Source organism: Vipera ursinii (assembly GCF_947247035.1).
Source record: "Vipera ursinii genome assembly, chromosome: 7".
Classification (NCBI taxonomy): Eukaryota; Metazoa; Chordata; class Lepidosauria; order Squamata; family Viperidae; genus Vipera; species Vipera ursinii.
This window is the reverse complement of record NC_139521.1, coordinates 57133751-57155534: the sequence shown is the minus strand read 5'-3', so window position 1 is coordinate 57155534 and position 21784 is coordinate 57133751. Positions and strand designations below refer to the sequence as shown.

The 21784-nt window shown below is 38.7% G+C and overlaps 1 protein-coding gene across 1 annotated transcript; it reads right to left on the bottom strand.

The window, feature by feature from the left end:
* Positions 1 to 36: 36 nt before the first annotated feature.
* On the bottom strand, positions 37 to 20953 carry PPA2 (inorganic pyrophosphatase 2). The gene is made up of 12 exons (XM_083368101.1): positions 20685 to 20953; positions 18604 to 18668; positions 16869 to 16913; positions 15884 to 15937; positions 12696 to 12815; positions 10816 to 10902; positions 9449 to 9575; positions 7981 to 8108; positions 6275 to 6360; positions 3230 to 3299; positions 2306 to 2345; positions 37 to 356 (listed from the first exon to the last, which is right to left on the bottom strand). Exons 1-12 carry the CDS (start codon positions 20893 to 20895, stop codon positions 328 to 330), a joined length of 1062 nt encoding a protein of 353 aa, XP_083224227.1. The 5' UTR covers positions 20896 to 20953; the 3' UTR covers positions 37 to 327.
* Between the last annotated feature and the right edge of the window lie 831 nt (positions 20954 to 21784).

Sequence of the window (21784 nt, the reverse complement as noted above, 5' to 3'; positions counted from 1 at the left end):
ATTAACAAAGAAAGCTTTATTCATATTAATCCCCTGCAATTCATATTCCAGATCTAAAACAGTGGTCCACAAACAGTGTCCATATCACTTGCTGAGTTGTATCCATTAATGATAGAGTACAAGTCAGAGGAAAATTATAAAAATCCATTTTATTTACAGGACAGAAAATCTACAGTGCATTGGATTCCAGTCATCGGTGGCTTCAGTTGTATATCTTCAGTGAAGTGTGTGCACGCAAGTGCAAAGTGGTATAAGGTGGGATGGAGACCCGGGGAAGAGAGACAAAGTTGAGATACAATCTTGTAGCATTATTTCAAACAGTAGTGTTCACTGTCCAAGAAAATGCCATCTATCAACTAAGATAAAAAATGACAAATAATTATCAATGATTAACAATTATAAAAAGTTTGGATTATAAGAATTCAAAATCCAAATAACTATTATTCTATAGAGTATACACAGGAAAGAGTGTGATCTCATGTTGTTTTGTATATCATTCTAATAAATATTCAAACACCATGTTTTACCACATACATCTAGTCTAGCAACCACAATCGAGAGTGGTGACTTGGTCATTAAGCAAAGCAGTCACTACATGAAACTGACTGTGCTTATTATCTTACTCAGCTTTCTTTTGCTTTATAGACATGCAACAGTTGTAAATTTGAAAATTTATCACATTTACCTTTTATCACCTTTTAGCATCATCATAACTATGAATGGTCACTAAACAAGGACGTCACTATATTTACAAATCCTTTGGATCCCAACGTACATATAATAGTATAAAAGGTATGTGAGGTATTTTGAGTGCGGAATGTAAAAAGCTGTATGTTTTTTATACTTTCTATTTGCTTAGTCAAACAATAGGAAACAAGAATAAATTTGAAAATTATTTTTCTGCCATGATAATTAACTCCCAAGTTACATGTATATCTCTTTTATACCTTTTGCAATAGCATTAAATTCTATCTTCTAGAGTGCTCTTTCCCACCGCAGATCTGTACATTTAACATTACACTGCATGTGTCTAGTTGCTGATAACTTGCCCTTAAAGTTATGCCTCAAAATGACAATTAATTCCATCTGTAGCAGTATCAAAAAACAAAATTGAATAGGAGATAATGTTTCCAAAAATGAGATTTGGTATCACTTTTCCATTTTGATAATCTATCTACTGAGATGCCACATCCAGTTTTACCAAGTCAGCACTTTCCAAATGTGTATTGGTAGTAAATACAACTGGATAGCATCTGGATGAGGATGAGGCATTCAATTTGATGCTCTGAGGCTCCTGGGCTCCTGCACTCCAGACATTTAGCATATTTGACAAAGTTACCCAACTGAAAAAAGTAAATCCCATCAAAATCACTGAGGTTTCTGCCATGTGCATAGAATTATAATTCCATCCACATGGTAGAAACTTCAGTGATTTTGATGGGATTTACTTTTATATATGCTTGGTAACACTAAAGAACAACATCGCAAGGGATTTGTTTTAAAAGCCTGCAGAAAAATCACTTTTGAAACTTCAGTTAGTAAACATTCATTAATTCTTGAAAAGGCTACATTCCATCAGCAAAACAATTTCTGAACATTTAACTCACCCAACAGAACTCTATTCAATAAAAAAAATACACAGATACTGTTAAAAGCTAACTTTATATTTATTATGCTATTATACAAATAATTGCTGAAAATATCACAATCAATTGGAATAAATAATAATATCTCTCTCTCTCTCTCTCTCTCTCTCTCTCTCTCTCTCTCTCTCTCTCACACACACACACACACACACACACACCCTCATGGATGGATGAGAATGTGAACTCTTCTGTTTATCCCTAATCCTAAACCTATTCCATGCATAATTATTTGTAAAGAAAAAATCTTAAGAAGCACTTTTGGATTTACACATTTACACCATAGGTATACTTAACTTAAAGAGAGTGTATTCTACTGAGAATCCCACTGAAATCACAGTGGTTTACTTCTTAATAATTATAGAATGCTATCCTATTGTTCCTCTCTTCCAGTTGCTCAGGGCAATACACTCAGCCCTCACTTCTCCTTTTATTCTCTGTAGTTCTATAGGATAGTTTTGGCTAATAGACAATGAATGATACATTAGACGTCAGAGAGCTCATATGGTCCAGGACAGATATACAGAGATATGCACATACTTTGGCGTCTACATCACAGTTTTGTATAGAACAATGAACCTGTTCTGTAGGTCATCTAAAACTCAATATGAACTGTAAGTACTTGTGAGGACACATTCAAACAATCTGATAATAGTTCTCACCTTCTTTGGAAACAGAAGGCTCTTCCATAAATGGCGGAGCCTGAAGAAAAGAAATACATTATTTTGTAGAATGCACGGTGGTGTACAGATTACAAAAAGAGAGGTGGTAATATAAAAATTGATATAGTTTGTAATCTAAGAGTCTGTAGATTAAAATTCAATACAGCAAAGAGACGAAAATCAGATGGATAAAAATACAGGAAAACACCACAATCAATTCATTTACATATACTTGGCTTTAATTACAGAAAAACTAAGTGCTTCTGTGAAAGGCTTTGCAAAGAATAATTTGTGATATATGTACATACATACATAAATACATACATCTTCTAAATAGGATAGGATAGGATAGATAAAGAATAGAATAGAATAGAATAGAATAGAATAGAATAGAATAGAATAGAATAGAATAGAATACTGTAGAATAGAATACTGTAGAATAGAATAGAATAGAATAGAATAGAATAGAATAGAATAGAATAGAACAGAACAGAACAGAACAGAACAGAATAGAAGCAATCCTCACAGTAAGTGAAATAGCTTATATTATAAACAGATCACCATTTGCAGTTTTAGGGTGATTATATATGTGTGGGAATGTTTTAGGATATAAGCAGGCATATGTACTTTTAGTTCTTGTTTTACTTTTAAAAATAACAATGAATCTAATATTGTTGAATGCTGGTTGATAAAAATGGGAAAAACATGTTTTAGATTGCACAAAACAAATAATACTATTACATATTCTTCTCTGCTTCCTTCTTTTCCATACTGACCTCAGCTTTCAAGATCATGAGAAACCTGCAACTAGTATTTAATTTCCAAGCTAGCACTTTGGATTATAAGAGCATTAACTCTTAATTGCCTGTGACCAATATTGAAAAGGGGACTGGAAAGAAAAAAAACACGTATAAATTCCCTTACAGATTGCACAATAGCTTGGATGTCTTCTTCATTGCAGCAATATGGGCTAGTACCCACCAGAAGGTTGGTGCTGAAAAGAGAACACAATTATTAAGACTTGACGAGAGGGGAAAACAGCTGTTATTTAGAGCACAGACAAGGAAAGAAAAAAATAAGCTGTACATGTGCAGAACAGTAAATGCTATCCAGGGTTTGAGATTATTTTTGTCCCATCTAACATGGAAAGTTTATAGATTAAACTGGATGACTCTGCACATACTTTGTGGTTTACATAGTCTCTTATTAAAAACCAAGCAGAAGATCAAAACAGAACTTGATTTTCAAGTGAGAAATTTGCACAAACTCAAATGTAGGCAGTTTTAGGTATTTCGGATGTTTTGGCTAAAGCCCAAGACCACGACTGGTTGGAGCTGATGAGATTTCCAACCAAAACATCTAACCAAGATCAGGGTTGCCAATTTCAGTACACTATAATGCATCAAGTCCCAGGCAAGAGGCAACTGTGATCTGAAATGGCATCTGAACCAACACTCTGTATTCACTGCCACAAACCACAATATTTTCTGACAGGCACATACTGTGCTTGCACATTTCAAAATCTCATCTCTCCTGCCCTTTTCCTCCCCAGATCTTCGTTAATATCTGAAAAATCATAATGAGGAAGATTCTGCTTCCTTGCAAATTGAGTCAAAGTCCAAACAGCAATTCTATGCATGCTATTCGAAAGTAAATACAATAAAATTTGACATGGTGGACCTGTGGACAGAAAGAGAGGCCCATTTATCTTAAATCTAAAAGGTTCCTTTTGTCCATGTGTGAGAAACCAGCTTGCTATAAAGCACAAGCTGAGGGTACCCTTATGTATTATTTTGTCACCTCCAAGTGCTACTTCAGATGTCTGACAACTGCAAGGACAGTGTGACCCCTTCTTTTCTTCACCAAGCTTACATCCCACCACAACGTCATAGCAGAGTGGTTCTCAACCTGTGGTCCGCAGACCCTTGGGGAGGGTCACGATGTCATCACAGGGGATGACCTAAGGCTTGAAGAAATGTTATGATTTAAATCTTGAGCTAAGTCTTGGGGGTCCGTGGCCATAGTCCGTGGCCACAAAAGGTATTTAAAGGGAGCCCATGGTGAAGAAAATGTTGAGAATCACTGTCATAGCGCAATATATCCTGCTGCCGCCATCAGTCTTCCCCCCGCCTCAGTTTCCCGTTCTTTTCTTTGTGGTTCTCGTGACTTTCTATTGTGTCTCTCTGTAGTGTCCTCTTAGTTCTCTTTCTTCTAGTTCATCTTCGCTACCTAGATATAACTGGAAAAACTCTTCTGCTTTGTTTATTGTATCCAGCCTGTATCTTTTTTCTTGCCAAGTCACCAGGTTCCCTTCTGGCATCAGCCACCTAAAATTGATATTTTGTCTTATTAAGTTCGATGTGATGTATTGATAAAAAGGTAAAGGTAAAGGTTCCCCCGCACATGCGTGCTAGTCGTTTCCGACTCTAGGGGCCGGTGCTCATCTCCGTTTCAAAGCCGAAGAGCCAGCGCTTGTCCGAGGACGTCTCCGTGGTCATGTGGCCGGCATGACTAGACGCCAAAGGCGCAGGGAACGCTGTTACCTTCCCACCGTAGTGGTCCCTATTTTTCTACTTGCATTTTTATGTGCTTTTGAACTGCTAGGTTGGGCAGAAGCTGGGACGAGTAACAGGCGCTCACTCTGTTACGCGGCACTCGGGATTCGACCCGCCAAACTGTCGACCTTCTTATCGACAAGCTCAGCGTCCTAACCCACTGAGCCACTGTGTATTGATAGGGCCTCCTTAAATCTCTTACCCTCCTGGGGACTTGTTTAAGAACTGTTAATTGTTTTCCTCTGTATTCAATTGGGTCGTCTCCAGTTCTATGCAAGATTACCATTACATGATGATTCATTAACCACTGTTAGGCACAAGTGTGAAGTGAATAGCTATCAGTCTTCCTGTTGACCCTCCCAATTCCCAATCTTACCAGCACCATAAACTTCAGTTAAACCTTGATCCTGATTAATTTTATCTATTATTCTGGGCAGATCTTTAGATTCATTTGTCTGTGACGCCCAAAGACCATTAAATGGAAGTCCAAATGGAGGTTTTACTATATAACTGATTTCAACCAGACTTATTGCCAAGTAAATGTATAAACAGCAGTTTAACAATGCAGTCGTATGCACGTTACCTACTTTGATCAATAATCAAATGCTTGGACTAAGCTTCTCTGAATGAACACCATGCTGAGCTCTGGCCTCCAATTCTTGGAAGGTCTTCAAATAAAAATAACACTTCTTAACTAATGTGGCATTTTTATGGTCTTTCTTCCCTTCTCTTCTCCCCTTCCTCCATTACACAGATCTTTACAGCCACCCTGATTACTTGTACTTTCTGAGCTGGAAACGTTTATCCTAAACGTTTATACTAAAAACACCCGAAGAACTTTTCCAGAAAATTTAACATTATCTTCTGTGAGAAAACTGTAATGAAATAATAGGAATCCAATACATTTGGGAATGGCTTACTTACCAAGAAATCACGGCTCGTTCAGAAAGGACAAAAACAGTAAAGCCCCCAAAGGTGGTATTTCTTTATGATAAAGATGCTCTTGTTCAGTGGTCATGCAAAGTTACAGCAAACAAGTCTTACGACTGCTCCTCGTATTTGTGGTCATCATAGCATCCTGTGATCACATGATTTGTGATCTGGGCACTTGACATGATAGTCATAGTGTCCTACGGCCATGTGCTTGCTACTTGCAACCATCACTGCAGAGAAGCAAAGTCAATGAGGAAACCAACAGAAGATCACAGATGGTGATCATATAATGTCATGGCTTTACTGCACAGGATTTGCTTAATTAAGGCAACCGTAACTGTCACAATTGCCATTGTACATTGGAGTGATGATGTAACATTATGCTTTATGACCACATCACTTAGGAATGACATTACCTTAATTAAATGAGTGCTGCCTGTAATTCAAATTGGATTTTGACCAATCAATGATAGATGCATACCATTTTATGGCTCCTCCATCAGACTTTTTGTGAACCAAAGCTTTCCAGCATTCATGGGTGGACTTGATGATTTCCAAAGCAAATGCCTATTTAAAACAACATCGGGAGGAGAAGAGACAGAAGAAAACATTGGCTAGGTATTATAATTGTCAAAAATATAAAAAAGAGAACTTTAGGAACACTCAAGATAAAGATTAAATCTGAAACTTGAAATTTTGTTTAATCATCCCTGTTTTTGTTAATGTTAATACCTACTTGACCTCCAAACTTCAAAGCTTTCAGATGTCAGTAATTGGCATCTCCCACCATCATGAAATAGAAAGGGGAGAAGTAAATTTCCATAATGATAGTGTGCATTCCGCAACAAGTGAACATATTAAGATGGTTTATGTAAATCAGTGGAGGCTATACTTTATCTGAGAAAAAAGTACCTCTGCTTAACTTTTCCAGATTTGAACAACTGCTTTTAGAAAAACTGCTGAAACAAAAACTCATGAATTATGTTCTTATTTTGGCTGTGTTTAAAGCAAGGCTGATCAGCATATGCTGAAGTTAAAAATATCAGTTCTTTGGCTGATAACTTGGAAAATATCTAAATAAGGTCATAGAAGAGCCAGGAGATCATGGCTGAGCCAGAAGAAATTTTTCCCCAAACAATTCAGGATAAGGGATAGTTGGAAATAGCAATAGCATTTAGACTTATACAGTGCTCTATATGTTTTACAGCCCTCTCTGAGTGGTTTATAAATGTCAGCATACTGTCCCCAACAATCTGAGGCCTCATTTTACCAACCTTGGAAGGATGGAAGGCTGAGTCAACCTTGAGCTGATCAAGATTAAACTCATGGCTATGGGCAGTTAGCCTGCAATACAGCATTCTAACCACTGTGCCACATTCTAACCACTGTGTGAAGGAAAGTCACAGAAGATATCTTACGAAGTGAGTTTGTGAGTAGTGAGAACTCTGGTCTCTAGGAGCTACCTAAAAACCAAAGTTCTCCCTATCCCTAAACTCACTTGTATTGAAATTGCACTGTAAAATCACCAGATTTTCCTCAGGCAATCTTAGAAAATTACTGCAACTGGGGGAGATATGTTATTCCTCATTATTTCCAGAATATTCTTTGTAATTCAGAAGCTAAAACTCTATCTCCCAACCAGCCAATATCTGAAGATGTTTCTTTGGCCTTTAAAAAAAATCTTTTCAGAGTCTTTTAGGAAGAGAGTAATTATTTTTAACTTCTGACAGTCTTGTATTCCAATCTTATGGGGGGAGGGTTTAGTAAAAAAATAGCACTATTGAAATTGGATCATTTTGTCACTGAATACCCCTCAGTGAGACCTCAGATGCTACATTCAGATGCTACACCTCAGATGCTGCATTCAGATTACAAGTTGCCTGTCCCTGTTGTGATAAATTTGAGGGTCCTTTACAGAAGATTAAGTTCATATTTCATAGGGCTATCAGAGATAAAAAAAATATAGATAAAAATATGAGAGATGTTTTGACAAAAGAATGGCTTTATTTGTACCTCCATGATATTTTGAAGTGAAGCAAAATATTATGAATTACTATGAAATGTTTTGCAGTATTGGCTTCCTTACATATTCTTGATTGGGATTCTGTAGGATTTTACAGAGCATTTATCCAGAGAATACACTGTTCATAAAGTAAGTTTATCATCTTAAAGTAACCAATTTTTCACCTTGTCTTTAAATGTCCCATTAAAAGCAAACTTATTTTCTGGCTTCCCATCTGGGACTTTATATAGTTTGCACCAGTTAACTGTAGCTTCAAGGTAACCTGGGAAAAACTTCCTGACATCATCAATATCTGCAATAGGATAAAAATGCATAAAAATCAAAGTTAAATAACAACTTCTTCCAAATCCACCATTCTAAATATACATGTACAAGATTCCAATATAGCTATAAATCTGTCATAAATATTTCAGTTAATGAGCTCATGAAAACCTAAGTGTGTGGGTTACAGATTTAATCCTCTACTTACACAGAGTGTTACATACAGAAATACCATGCAAAAATTTTGAATATAATTTAGTAATTGTTGAATGCATTTATCTAACACAGGATTATAAAAACAATCACAGAGACTCTTATACAAAATAAAGATAGATTGGATGAAGCAGACTGTAAAATTTGATAACCTGGCTACCGATTAAGCACCTTCTAATGCAAATACATTCTTAAATGCTCAGTGTTCCAAAATTGTGACTGGAGACACAGCCACTTATTTTCGTCTCCATGGCAAGGGATTTAAAAAGCTCCAGAGCAACTAAAACATCTAAAAATCATCTATTCTGAAACACAGAATGCAACAACCTTGTGTTCAGCCATGGTCTGTGGAATGGTCTGAGCTAAACCACGATCTGTTACATAAAGTATTAAACAATAAAGCACCATAGTTCATAAAACACACTGAGCTTAAGTATACTTTAGTATGCTAATCCAATTAATGATACTGAATTAGGATAGTAAAGCATCTGTCCAACCAAAGGAATGAATACTAATCTGCACTATGCATTCTGTATAATTCAAGAAATTGCTTAGAAAACCAAGATGGGTTACACAGACTGAAAGTTTTGATTGTTTTCAAGCTCCCAAGAACTTCTGCAAAAGTTGCCTTCAAACCAAGTGTATGTATGATGTATGATGGGGATTAAATCATTAAAGTCACAAGTAATCATTATTTTAAGTTAAAATTAGGGATTGTCATCATACCCACTTCCTTATCCTACTTTTTGGCATATAATTATGCCAAAATATTGAAATACTGAAATGTATTTTTAAAAATGTAAAATGTCAAAATTGTCATTTGGAGCTGCAGGTATGGTAGACAGCGTGGTGAAGGGCTGTCCAAGGGCCCCACTTAGTGGAATGTAGGAATGACTTTGAGGTAAAAGGGAGGAGATGTTGCCTAGGAAACAGACGAGAGAGAGGAGCTCCCAGTGGTTTAATAGTTAAAGAAAGAAACAGAAAAAATCACCCAAAAGGATCAAGCAGTTAAAAGTGGCAGTGGGAGGCTGAAGTCACTTAGCAATCTTTAGCACCCAAAAGTCCCTAAAAGAAGAAGCCATGACAATTTAAAGAGATTGGGTATGTAGGCCAGACAGAATTGATCATTATTATCCATTACAATTAAACAGTTCTTACCATGGATTTTCTCAGCATGTGGGTCATCCACACTGATAGCTATGACCTTCCAGTCAGTTTCTCCTTCATCGATAAGTCCGATAATTCCAAGGGGCTTCACCTTAACAACTTCACCAAGTGTCCGAACCTTAAAACATAGAAGATGTTTCAAACACGCTATTTAAGGTTGAAAATCAGCTGGAACAGAACTGAAAATAGGTTGAGATAGGATGGGGAATAAAAGGAGAGAGGAAGAAAATTCTGAAGGAAAACATAGTTGGTTAACACCTTGAAGGAGAGCATTCTGACATCAAGGCTACACAGCATGTTTTCATTACAGGTGGCGTTTTTCTACAGTAACACTGTATCCAAGATTCTATATTTCAACTGATTCAAAGGAATAAAGGCTGAAGCCAGCACTCTGAGTCTAGAGAAGATCATTATGTAAAGATAACTGCTTCAAGTTACCAAATGAACCCTAAGGCACAGATCTTTCCTTCTCCCCCCGCTCCCCCCCCGGAGCCGGAGGGGAGGAGGAAAGAATGGATGGTTTTGTGGGAGGGTGAATGCATGTGTCTGCATGAGCACACACGAACATCCATTGCTTGTCGAGTGGGACCATGAGCGTTTCTACGAGTGGGACTGCGAACGCCTGTAATGCTTATGGCAATGCTCATGAGGATGGGACAGCGAATGCCCACAATCTCGCAGCACTGCTAGCACGAGTGGGGCCAAGAATGCCCATGATGCTTGCGGCAACACTTATGTGAGTGGGGCCACGAACACCCACAACGAAGCTCATGCAAGTAGGGCCGTGATCATGTGCGAGGCGCGCAAAGATGCCCACATGAGTAGGGCCACAAACATCTGCAACACTCATGCAAGAAGGAACTGCGAATGCCTGTGACAACCCTCAAGAGAGTGGGGCCGCAAATGATTGCAACGCTCATGGGAACATTCGTGGGAGTGAAGTCGTGAATGCCCCACTCGTGCCTGTGGGGCCTAGGTGAGCACACACGTGCAAACACATGCATATCAGCCAGCCACTCACGCAACCCAATGACCAGTAGGCCATGGCCCAGTAGTGGGCCACAGCCCACAGGTTGGGGAGCCCTGGCTAAAAAATACAGAGAAGTTGTTTACTTTTTGCACTGTAGTGGGCAATCAGGTGAGCAATCAATCAGTTTGAAGCTTTATTCTAGCCTGTAATATTCTAATCTAGCCATGTTGTCAATTTCTTCTGCTGTCAAGTTTCACTGAAAAACAAAGAATTAATTGTCTGGAGACTTGTGTCCAGTTGTGGAACCAGATAACCAGCAAGCTTCATCGCTATGTTAGAAAACAAATGGTTTAAACAACTAAAGTATGTTTTTGTAATTCAGACAGACCTGGGCACCAATTTCACAAACGTCAATAGGATCATTGTCACCACAGCATCCTGTATCACCATCTGTATGCCTTGGATCTTCCCAAGTCTGTAGGGGAGGAAACAAGGAAATAAATTGTACTATTTAAAGTTGGTTATTATTGCTTGGTTCATTTGTACAAATTATTGACATTCTGAGAGGGGAGGGTCAAGTTTTTTATGTGATGAAAGTATAACAAACAACTCAGAACTACAGTATCCATTTGTTATTTTACCTCATTCATCTTTTTTTAAAAAAAAAAAATAGATGTTCCAGCAGACATTTGTTTAAAGCTAGTTTAAAGAAGAAAATTTCAGCTTGAGCACAGAAATGGAGTCAGAGAATACCTACTGTGCCTGAATAAGTACACATTTTCATGGCCAATGGTCTGAGCAAACCTCTATCTATATTAATTTAACAAATCTACAAAAGTATTAAAGACCAGATTACTGGGGAAAGACAAATGTTTTCCTGTCTTTAGAAGCTGATATAGACCATCATTCTGACATCAATATTTGGAAAAGTAAGAGCAGATTGTAAAATGATTGATCTGTTAACATTTTCAAAATGGTTACCAAATGGTTTCCCAAGGCAGTTTTCAGATTTGTCAAGAATTAAACTTTCAAACAAATTTCATGTCACTTTTTGATCAGGTAATCTCCTTAACAGTTGGTGGAATTCTGGGCACATAATATATTTTCAGTTCAACTAAGTATGAGACAAAATAACCCATGGTATTCTGAGTAAGATCTACTTACTCAGATAGGATACGGTAAGAGTTAGGAGATTGGCTTCAAAATTGTATTTGAACTGTGCTCAGAAAAACTGAAACAAATTCAGAAAATAGCAATAAGAATGATCAGGAGAGCTGTCACAAAGTCTTGTGAAAAGAGTCTAATAGAACTAGGCATGTCTATATTTAAGAAAAGACAAGGAAAGGAATACTTGAATGAATATCTGAAAGGCTGTCACCCAGAGAATTGAGGCCAAAGTGTAGAAAAATGGATAACAGATTTAAGTTATAGGAAGGCAGATTCCAGTTAAATATTAGCAAAATTTTCTAACAGCAAAAAGGTTACCAAGTGAAATGCTGAGCTCCCCTCTCTCAAGCAGAGACAAGACACCCGTCTATCAGGAATGTTTTAATCTGGTTTCCTGCACTGACCAGAAGACTGGACTTGATGTCCTCTATGGATCCCCACAACTCTATGCTATTATAAGTTGTATTTTAAAAGCATCCAGAGGTCCAAAGATTCTATGTTCCTGGTATAGTTGGAAGATGGAATAGTCTTCTCAAATCTTGGCATCCTCTGGATAAATCAGGACTTCAATTCCCAGAATTCTGCAGTATTCTACACAATTCCAAGAACTGCAGACTCCTTACATCTGAAAATGGGCCAACACAGGGGATCCATCAACTTTCAGATACAAATACCAATTAATTCTCAAATTATTATGTCATTCTAATAATAAAATTAGGAATGAAGCTCAAGAAGGCTAAAGAAGACACCATTTCCTTTTTTTACATTATTTCTTAGCTGCCAAAAAATTGGTCTATATTACAAATGCATCTTGCAAAAAATACTTTGGGCTAAACCCAATTTATACTCAAAGTTCTCTTTTTCCCATTTTGATAATGAGAGAGTATCACATTGAGGTATATACTATTTTGTACTCAATTCTATTTAGAATGCGGCTTGCAGAACATTCCCTCATTCCCAATTTATTACCGAACCAGAGTCTATGTTTTCCTTAAACTATTCTGCACTTTTAAAATACATAGGATATATGAAGGGATGTAACTGAGAAAAACGGAGGGGAAAATTATAAATTTCATAAGTGAAGAAATCCCAAAACATTACCTGTGGGAGGGCCCCATAGTTCCAAATATAGCCTTTATGGGGAAAAATGTTTGCTACGTATCGCAGCTTGCCTTTCTTTACATCTTGCTTAATAGGATTCAGTGGCTCCTTGGTGGCAATCTGAAGGTAGTATAAAACAGGATGGGAAAAAATTGGGAGAGATTATGAATAAATGGCTCAACTATTTACTCCCAGATTGAAAAAAAACTCAACACAGTTCAGACTTTATATTTCAATTTATTATTTAGTTATTTTCTAAAAGCAGAAGATAAAAACAGAATACTTTAAATGATGTTTGTAACCTAAGGGAAAAAACCATGGATCTGCGGATGGGAAATTCTCACTATTCTATTTTCTAGAATTTATGAATATTAAAGTAGACGGCTAAAGTGAGCTTTTGGGTGAGATTTGGAAGAAGACTTACTGAGCATGACAAACATGAAATAATAATACATTGTTAATTCCTGATTTTGGAGGAATATTCAGACAGTGGCAAACTGGATAGGAACTATCAATAGGAAATTGCTGGGAAATGGTATCATTAATATTAAAGGATTTTTTTAATAAAAAAAGTTTTATTGATTTTTTAATATTTACATATACATGTTTTTGTGAAACAATATGGTGGTTGGGTAGTTAAAATAAGAAATAACCAGTTGTAAATAGTTCAGGTTACTTCAACAGAGATGCCCTTTCTACTTCCCTTAGTTATTACATAGTCAAAATAGGCAAGTTAGTATATTTCTAGTTGTAACCTAGTCAATCAACAAAACTTAAAATATATTTTCAGTAATACATATCAATATCCTGTTTTTAAATTTTATCTAATTGCAATAGGATATTCTAGAGTGGCCTATAGTATATAGGAAAAAGCTTAATTTTTGGGAAAACAAACAATTCCCTATTTCAATAAAGAATAATTCTTTTGTCTACAAAACTTATATTGTTCATTACAAAGCATTCTTATGTTTTACCATTAAAGTCTGATTTTCATCTTAAGAAATCACCAGTTATTAGAAATATGTTTTTTGCCTTAACCATTCAACAATTATTAAAATACTATCTTTTATATATAGGATTCTAGATTCTATACTATGGTTCAAAAGTAACCACTGAATATTCTATGAGTCATCTTGACCGTACATCAATTATTAAAATACTATCTTTTGATATGTCATTCCAAGTTCTAAAATATAGTTCGGAGTTATATTCTAAAAGCTTACATTTGTTTTCCTTTACAGATTTAAAAGCTAAATGTAAAATCAGTTATATTTTTAGGGATTCCCCTTAATCCATAAAAAAGATATTTTTATAGTCTATCTTTAGGAATCCCAAACGAGAAACAAGTTCAGTTTTTTTAAAATCTAACTCTTGCCTTCCTTTTGTGCCAATCATGCTTCCTTCTTGGCATCTTTAAAATTTCAAATGTATCTTCCTTTCTTCCTAGTCCCCTTATTTGAATCCAGGGAGCCTATCCAAATGTCAGTTTTGCAAGGAAGATGTCCCCTTTATAACCATTGTATTTTTGCTTTGATGATTCAGTTTTTGATGGTTGATATAATATATTTGTCATTAAATCAGTCAAATCTTTTTGTTCTTCCAATTCCATCTGGGTTAGGTAGAAAGTAGTAGCTGGTATTATGATTGTCCTTTGATTAACTGAATTCTCAATATATTGTATTTGAAGGCCTTTAGTGTCTTCACTCTTGGTGTTGTTTTCTTCAGGTGCTGCTGCTTTTTGGGTTGTAAGTTTTGTAGTTGCCATTAAAGTTTGGACTTTAAGGTCTTCTGTAGGTTGCTTTTGTTGTTCTTTGAAATCTCCTATTTTTAGTGTTCCACTTCTTCTATTTGATTTTGGGTTATCTTTTCCTCATTTAAAGTCCAAATTTGATTTGGTGGCTTTAAGTTGTCAGATTTTTCTTGCAATTTGGCTTTAATTTGCTCTGTCATTGCCAAAATCTTGTCCAGTATCAGTTTATAATCAAGTGGTGGGATGTATTCATTCATTTTGTTGTTTGCAGCTAAATCTTCCATGGAGGCTGTTTTAATAATAGTCAAAGATTTTCCACCTCCTGAAGAGTTGTATTCAGTGCCAGGTGTTCCCACCAATATTAAAGGATTTTTTAAAGTAATTTTCCATAGATTGGAAGTAAGTAGCATTCAGCATAGGTTAACACTCCATTATATTTGTAGCCATTTGATTAGAAAGCACATACTTTATTTTGAATTTCCATTGTTCTCTCTGAAGGGACATTGGAAATATTTTCAGTTTTGTTCAACTGCAACATGAACTACTCAAAATAACCTGACAAAATATTTTAAGTAGGGTTGGTTGTTCCTGTTCTGATTAGCACAGGAATGATACCATGCAGTTTCTTTAGTCCCACTGTGACAGCACATGTTAAGTCACTACTCATAACAGATAAGAGAGGAATTCAAAAGCTATCTTCCATTTGTGTGTTAAGTATAAAGAAGAGTAGCATCAAATACTTCAAAGACATTCCCAATTGCTATGCCTTCCTATGTCTAGGAAGAAATAATAGCATGAAGATTTCTCTTTCAAATATACAATAGTCAAATCTGCAGAACTTGCCATTCAAGCACTGGATACAAATGTAAAGGATATTATTCATTCAACTTGTATGGGTGCTTCCCAAGTCCAAACACCATAGTTTATTAGAACATCTGTTAAGACATTTAGAGGACATCAGTTTAAAAAATGATAAACATCTGATATTTGAAAGACACTATGATTGGATTGCTGCTCATACAATGCTTAGCTGCAACTTTGCCTTCTTTTATTTGTAAGCTGCTTTACAATCTTCTAGAGCAGGGGTGTCAAACTCAATTTCATTGAGGGCTGCATCAGTATTGCGGTTACCCTCAGGGGGCCGGGTGGGTATGGCCAGGGTGGGCGTGGCTAGAGTGCGTATGCCCTACTGGGTGGGCATGGCCAGCTCTACATCTTTCGCATCAAGGGTGCCTATGGGGGCCTGGGCAGGAGTGGGGCATATCTGAGGGCCTCTGGCAGAAGGAGGTTCTCTGGGCCAGGGCCAAGGCAGTGGGGGCCGTTTGCTCACTGTTTCCAGGATGGCTTCGCGGGCCACATGAAACCACTTTGCGGGCCGGATCCGGCCCCCGGGCCTTGTGTTTGACATGTCTGTTCTAGAGTAAAATTTTCAAATTACCTCCATTTTAGCATTTGTCCAACGAGGCACTTCTACAATCATATTAAGTACAACCTAGCAGGAAAAAGAAAAGCAAAATTTTAAAAAATATAAAAAAACAGGTTAGCATATAAAATGTACAACTCAGCAAAAGCTGTTTTCTTCTTCAGATCTATAGAAGACAAATGATTCTCTCTCTTTCTGGGTCACATCTTAAGTTTGCAAAGTAGAGGCTTACAACAGCCAAATAGAAAAACTTAGCTGTCCCTAAGTGGATCTTCCTTCCATATAGTTTATATATTGAATATTCTATTGCATTATATAATGTCCAGGGTTCAGTAAGAAACAACAGTGCCTGGTTTCATGGACTTTATTTTTCTGAATAATTCAACAACTAATCTTTTTTATGAAAACAAATACTGAGAACAAAAGAGGACCATCAAATCATATTGGGTATGATAAATACACAGGTATTTGATGTGGTTTAAGCACAATATCATAACAATTACCCTGGTAGCAAAGTTTTATTTTTTGAGTTCCAATGGATAGATGACAACATGAATCCTCTTAGAATTCTATTCCCCCCATGCCAAAAAAAAAAGAAACAAATTGTCAGCACAACAACAAAATGCCCACAAGATCTCAGCTATAAAACTAGAGAAGTCACCATTCCTCTTCCAAACAATAGGCACTGCTGAAGAGGTTACAGAATTTAAGAAATCATTATAATGGCTTGTTTACCACTTACTTCCATTTATGCACAAGATGCACAATATTTAATAATTGGAAAATAAAATCATAAAAATTTGTCACCATAATCCATATAACTTTCCATTATCATCATAACTCCATCAAAGACAGAAGGCTCCAATTTACATATTTTAATGCACGAAATGGAATAAGCTGTAGAATATAAAAGCCCAGCTTTGATAAAAAGTCATCATCTAAATTTCTTACTCACAAATCACATTGTAAATAATCTTAAAAAAAGGGTCTGCAATCGCACCTCATTTCCATTGTTCTTTGATCGTTTTGCAGGAACCATCTCATCCTGTGGAAGAAATCAAGGTAGAAGCGGTGTTCATTCAAAAAAATATGCAGATCTAAAATATGATACTAAGTGAAATAGTCTGTCAAAAATTACCAAATTTAAATCCTAAAAAAATAAGTCTGCTATCCTTTTTACAAGTCACACAAATCATAATTTGTTCTAATCATAGTATATACAGCAATGACTAGATTTACAGATGATATCAGGCTATGAACTATGGTCTATAATACCCAGTAGCTGCATTTCTACAACACATTTAGCGAAAACAGTGGTGGCGAACCTATGGCACGCGTGCCAGAGGCGGCACTCAGAGCCCTCTCTGTGGGCACACTCGCCATGCCCCAGAGATGGCAACTGTCCCTCTTCAAGCAGCCGCCCGGTAACTCGCCAAGGTCCCACATGGCTGGATGCATCCCAGCACAGCTGGTTTCCCTCCCACCCGTCCCATCCCTCCAGGCCTCACATGCTCTCCTTTTCCCGGGCATGACCCACTGCATCGCCTCCTCAGCTGTTGGCCGACCATCCAGCTCAGAGGCAGCTTCTTTGAACTGCTGGCGGTGGGCTGCAGAGCCCCAGAGTGCACCGGTCGAGGGGTCGGCAGGCTGTGGCTGCTGAGGGACACCGTTGGCCCCCATGCGCTCACTGGCCTGTGTGCGGGGACTGATGATGTCAGGCAGCAGCCGTCCCAGCCCTTGCCTTGCCCCATGGCAATGGCACCCCCACCCTGCCTCACCTCACCCCGCAGGATGAGCCCCACCTGCCAGAGACCCCGTGGACCTCCTCCATCCCTGCCCACCACCCACAGGCGTCCATCCCCATAAGCAACATTGAGGTGACCATGCCCACCTTGGCCACACCCACCCAATCTGCCATGACCACCACAGCCATGCCCACCCAGTGGGCAATGCCCACCCGGCACCCGGCGATAAATAAGTGGGTTTTGGGTTGCAGTTTGGGCACTCGGTCTCTAAAAGGTTCGCCATCACTGAGCTAAAACCAAGGAAGGTTTGCTTACATAAAATTTGTAGTCCTATTATCAAAACAGTATCTTTTCAGAATAACCTAATGAAAAACAAAATTTCTCAAACTGTGATCACTAGCTAAGATGGGGCTGCAAAATGTATTGAAAGCTGATTGGGTTTGCACAAGCAAAAGCAAAGCAGTGTCAAAACTTGTTCCCTCTTTGCCTCAATGTGCAGGGAAAATGAGGAACTAAACTTGGAATTGTGATTGATAGATGGTTTTCTGTCAGATGATAAATTCTAGCATGGCACACTATCTTAATGTGTACTTCTGAAATGATAGGAAAAGCAAATACATTAGTAAAGTTGAGGACGACTGATCTTCTTACATAAATTGCCTTTCCTCCACTGTTTTGACTACAGCAAATCAAAATTTAGCTTTTCAAAACAAATATTTCATTGGGTGATATAAGCAAAGGGAAAGAAAAGCAATTTGCTATAATGCTAATAAAACCCTGACATGGGATGAAGACTTTACACATTTGATTTCTATCATTTTCAAATGTAGGAATATATTTTAGAACCCAATATTTGCCATATCAAAACTTGAATTATGATTAAAGATTATATGATTGCAGTAACTAAAAACTAGAAGTCCAGAGATTAATTCACACCCGGTTTTCTTGGTCAGTACTTTAACAAAAAGGATATTTTTTATGTTTAATTACCTCATTTGGGTCAGCAAACAGAGGGATGTCATGGAATGGGGAAATGTATTTTCCCTTTGAGTTCTCTGCAAGAGGAAATAAAATTATATGCAAACAGAAAAAAACCCAGGAGCATTTCAGCTGCTTTCATCTTAAAAGAACTTGTAGTGTTTAACTACAGAGACTATTTGTTTAGCTAAAATAAACACATTGGCCATGTTCAAATATACACGTTGGCCATTTTAAGACAAACACTGCTTTATTTAAATACCCAAAATAAGCTTGAGTCTCCTTCTTGGCAGAAACGAATCAGGATTTCTTTAATTTACCATGGTTTCTTGTCTTGTCTAGAATAGCAAACTAGGCTACAGGCTTAGGGACAGGACTGGTGCTAGATATACAAATAAAACCATTAACTGATCTTCTGTCATCCTTACAAAATTGAAAGTAAGGAATGGATAGTGATAATGTAATTCATGGGTCAAGACGGATCCTAAAGTGCTGCACCATCCTTATTATCAGAGATGTCTTTCTTTCCATCCGCTCTGTAACTCAAAAGTATTCCCAAGGATATTCCAGCGATGTCTTTCATTTCAGGACCCAGTAAAGAGGAAAATGTAGTAAAGTTCAGGACTGTACAACTGAATTCACTCCCATATTCAGCTAAAGGAATCTGTGGAAGTGCAACCACTGGTGCAGCAGACACATTTCAGCCTTAGCTAGACCTACATTTATGCGTACATAAATATTAGCTTTCACTGGGACAACCCGCTCACTCTAAATTGTTATATAGCTGCCGCACGGGAAATCTGAGTTGTATAAACAGAGGCATAGAATCAAGATCATGCGAAGTATTAGTACTGCTTTATAAAACCCTAGTGAGACCACACCTGGAATACTGCAGCCAATTTTGGTCACCATATGACAAAAAAGATGTTGAGAATTTGGAAAAAATTCAGAGAAGAGCAACTAAGATGATCAAAGGCCTGGCGACTAAAACATATGAAGAAAGGCTACGGGACTTGGGTTTGGCTAAAGAAAAGAAGAAATAGGGGAGACCTGATAGCAGTGTTCCAGTACCTGAGGGGCTGCCACAAGGCAGAGGGGGCCAGGTTGTTCACCAAAGCACCAGAGGGAAGGACGAGATACAAAGGTTGGAAACTGATCAGAGAGAAGCAACCTGGAATTAAGAAGAAACTTCCTGACAGTGAGGACAATCAACCAGTGGAACAGCTTACCCCCAGAAATCGTGGGCGCTCCATCACTGGAGATTTTCAAGAAGAGGTTAGACCAGGGGTAGGCAACCTCGGCTCTTTTATGACTCATGGACTTCAACTCCCAGAATTCCTGAGTCAGCATAGCTGACTCAGGAATTCTGGGAGTTGAAGTCCATGAGTCATAAAAGAGCCGAGGTTGCCTACCCCTGGACTAGACATTCACCTGAGACTGTATAGGTTCTCCTGCTTGAGCAGGGGGCTGGACTAGAAGACCTCCAAGGTCCCTTCCAGCTCTATTCTCTTCTAATTCTTATTCTATTACAAATTTGACATGTGATAGCTTACACGGACTAGGAGAAAATATGATTTTTTGATCACATAATTCCAGGCAAGGACATGAGTTAACCATGACATCTATTTTACACCCGCATACACCCAGAAGAACAAAGACACGCATAGAAGGACTTTATTATTCACATCACTAAAACTGGAAGACGCTCCAAAACAGGCGACCGAAGTCACCCAAACTTGGCTCCAGGCACTTTTTCTCCAAGCCACCTGCTTACATTATGCATCAGCCAAACCAGGGGTCGGCAACCTCGGCTCTTTTATGACTCGTGGACTTCAACTCCCAGAATTCCTGAGCCAGCATAGCTGGCTCAGGAATTCTGGGAGTTGAAGTCCACGAGTCATAAAAGAGCCGAGGTTGCCGACCCCTGAGCCAAACAAAGGCAGAGGCCCGCCTTCAAGACCGGAGCGGGGCGAAACGCCTCTCTACGACGTCATCAAAAGGCGTCATTAGCCAGGGAAACCCCCTCCGGGCGCGTTCCAAAGGAATCCCAGCGCCCTCGCCGCCGTTCTTCTCTTCCTCCGGGAGCTACTTACTAAAATAGAGGCGAAAATCGGTTGAATGCAGGCGCCCCCTTTGCTCCTTGTCGTACTGAGCCCGAGCCATGAATCCGAGTGAATAACCGCGGCAACTCAGCTGCCGGGGTTGCAGAAGCCGCGTGGCTGCCCTTCTCCTGCCGGAAATGCTGCCCTGCTGAGCAGCCCAAGACAGCCGTAGGAGCCAACCCAAAGCCGCATCCGCCTGCATGCTTCTGCTCTCCGCTTCTGCGGGCACAGTAGTCCCTCCTCCGGCGCGGCGGGTGGAGTTCGAGCATGCCCAGCAAATCCTCTGGCGTTCTGTCGCCGTACGGGTTACTTTCCGATCGAGCCAGCAAAACTGGGCAGACGTGCAAGGAGAGCAGAGTTCGAGGCGTTGCAAACCGGCGGGAAGGGAAGGGGGAGGCAGGGACACGTTTGGTGAGGAAAGATTGGAAACATCTGCCGCGCCTTTCGTTGGTGCAAAAGCTTCGGTCTCTTTCGCCACGCTGGCCCTAGAGTTTGTGTGGGCTGCGTGGAGCCCGAGTTGCATTGCGGTGTCCTGAGCCCGCAGTCAGGAGCTGCAGACGAAGCACGCGGAAAATCTGGCATCTCTCACCAGCAAAACATTTTTGCTTGAAAGGCATTTCTCTCGTATAATGTCAGATTTTATCGCTTAAGAAAGGGGGAAAAAACCTTCCTGGCCCCATTTAATTAGTGATATGGTGGGTGATATAGAATAGAATAGAGCTGGAAGGGACCTTGGAGGTCTTCTAGTCTAGCCCCCTGTTCAAGCAGGAGAACTTATACCATCTCAGACAAGTGACTGTCCAGTCTCTTAAAAATCTCCAGTGATGGAGCACCCACGATTTCTGAAGGCAAGCTGTTCTACTGGTTCATTGATCTCACTGTTAGGAAGTTTCTCCTTAATTCCAGGTTGCTTCTCTCCTTGATCAGTTTCCAATCATTGTTTCTTGTCCTGACCTCTGGTACTTTGGAGAATAATTTGACCACTCTTCTTTGTGGCAGCCCCTCAAATACAGGAAGATTGCTATGTCACCCCTATTTCATCTTTTATTTAGACTAGTCAAACTGAAGTCCTGCAGCTGTTCTTCATATGT

Coding starts and splice junctions, on each gene's coding strand:
- PPA2 (XM_083368101.1), bottom strand. CDS start 20,895: ATGCAGGCGGATGCGGCTTTGGGTTGGCTCCTACGGCTGTCTTGGGCT. Junction 18,669..20,684: donor CGATTTTCGCCTCTATTTTA/GTAAGTAGCTCC, acceptor TTCCTCTTGCAG/AGAACTCAAAGGGAAAATAC. Junction 10,903..12,695: donor ACTATGGGGCCCTCCCACAG/GTAATGTTTTGG, acceptor CCTCCCCTACAG/ACTTGGGAAGATCCAAGGCA.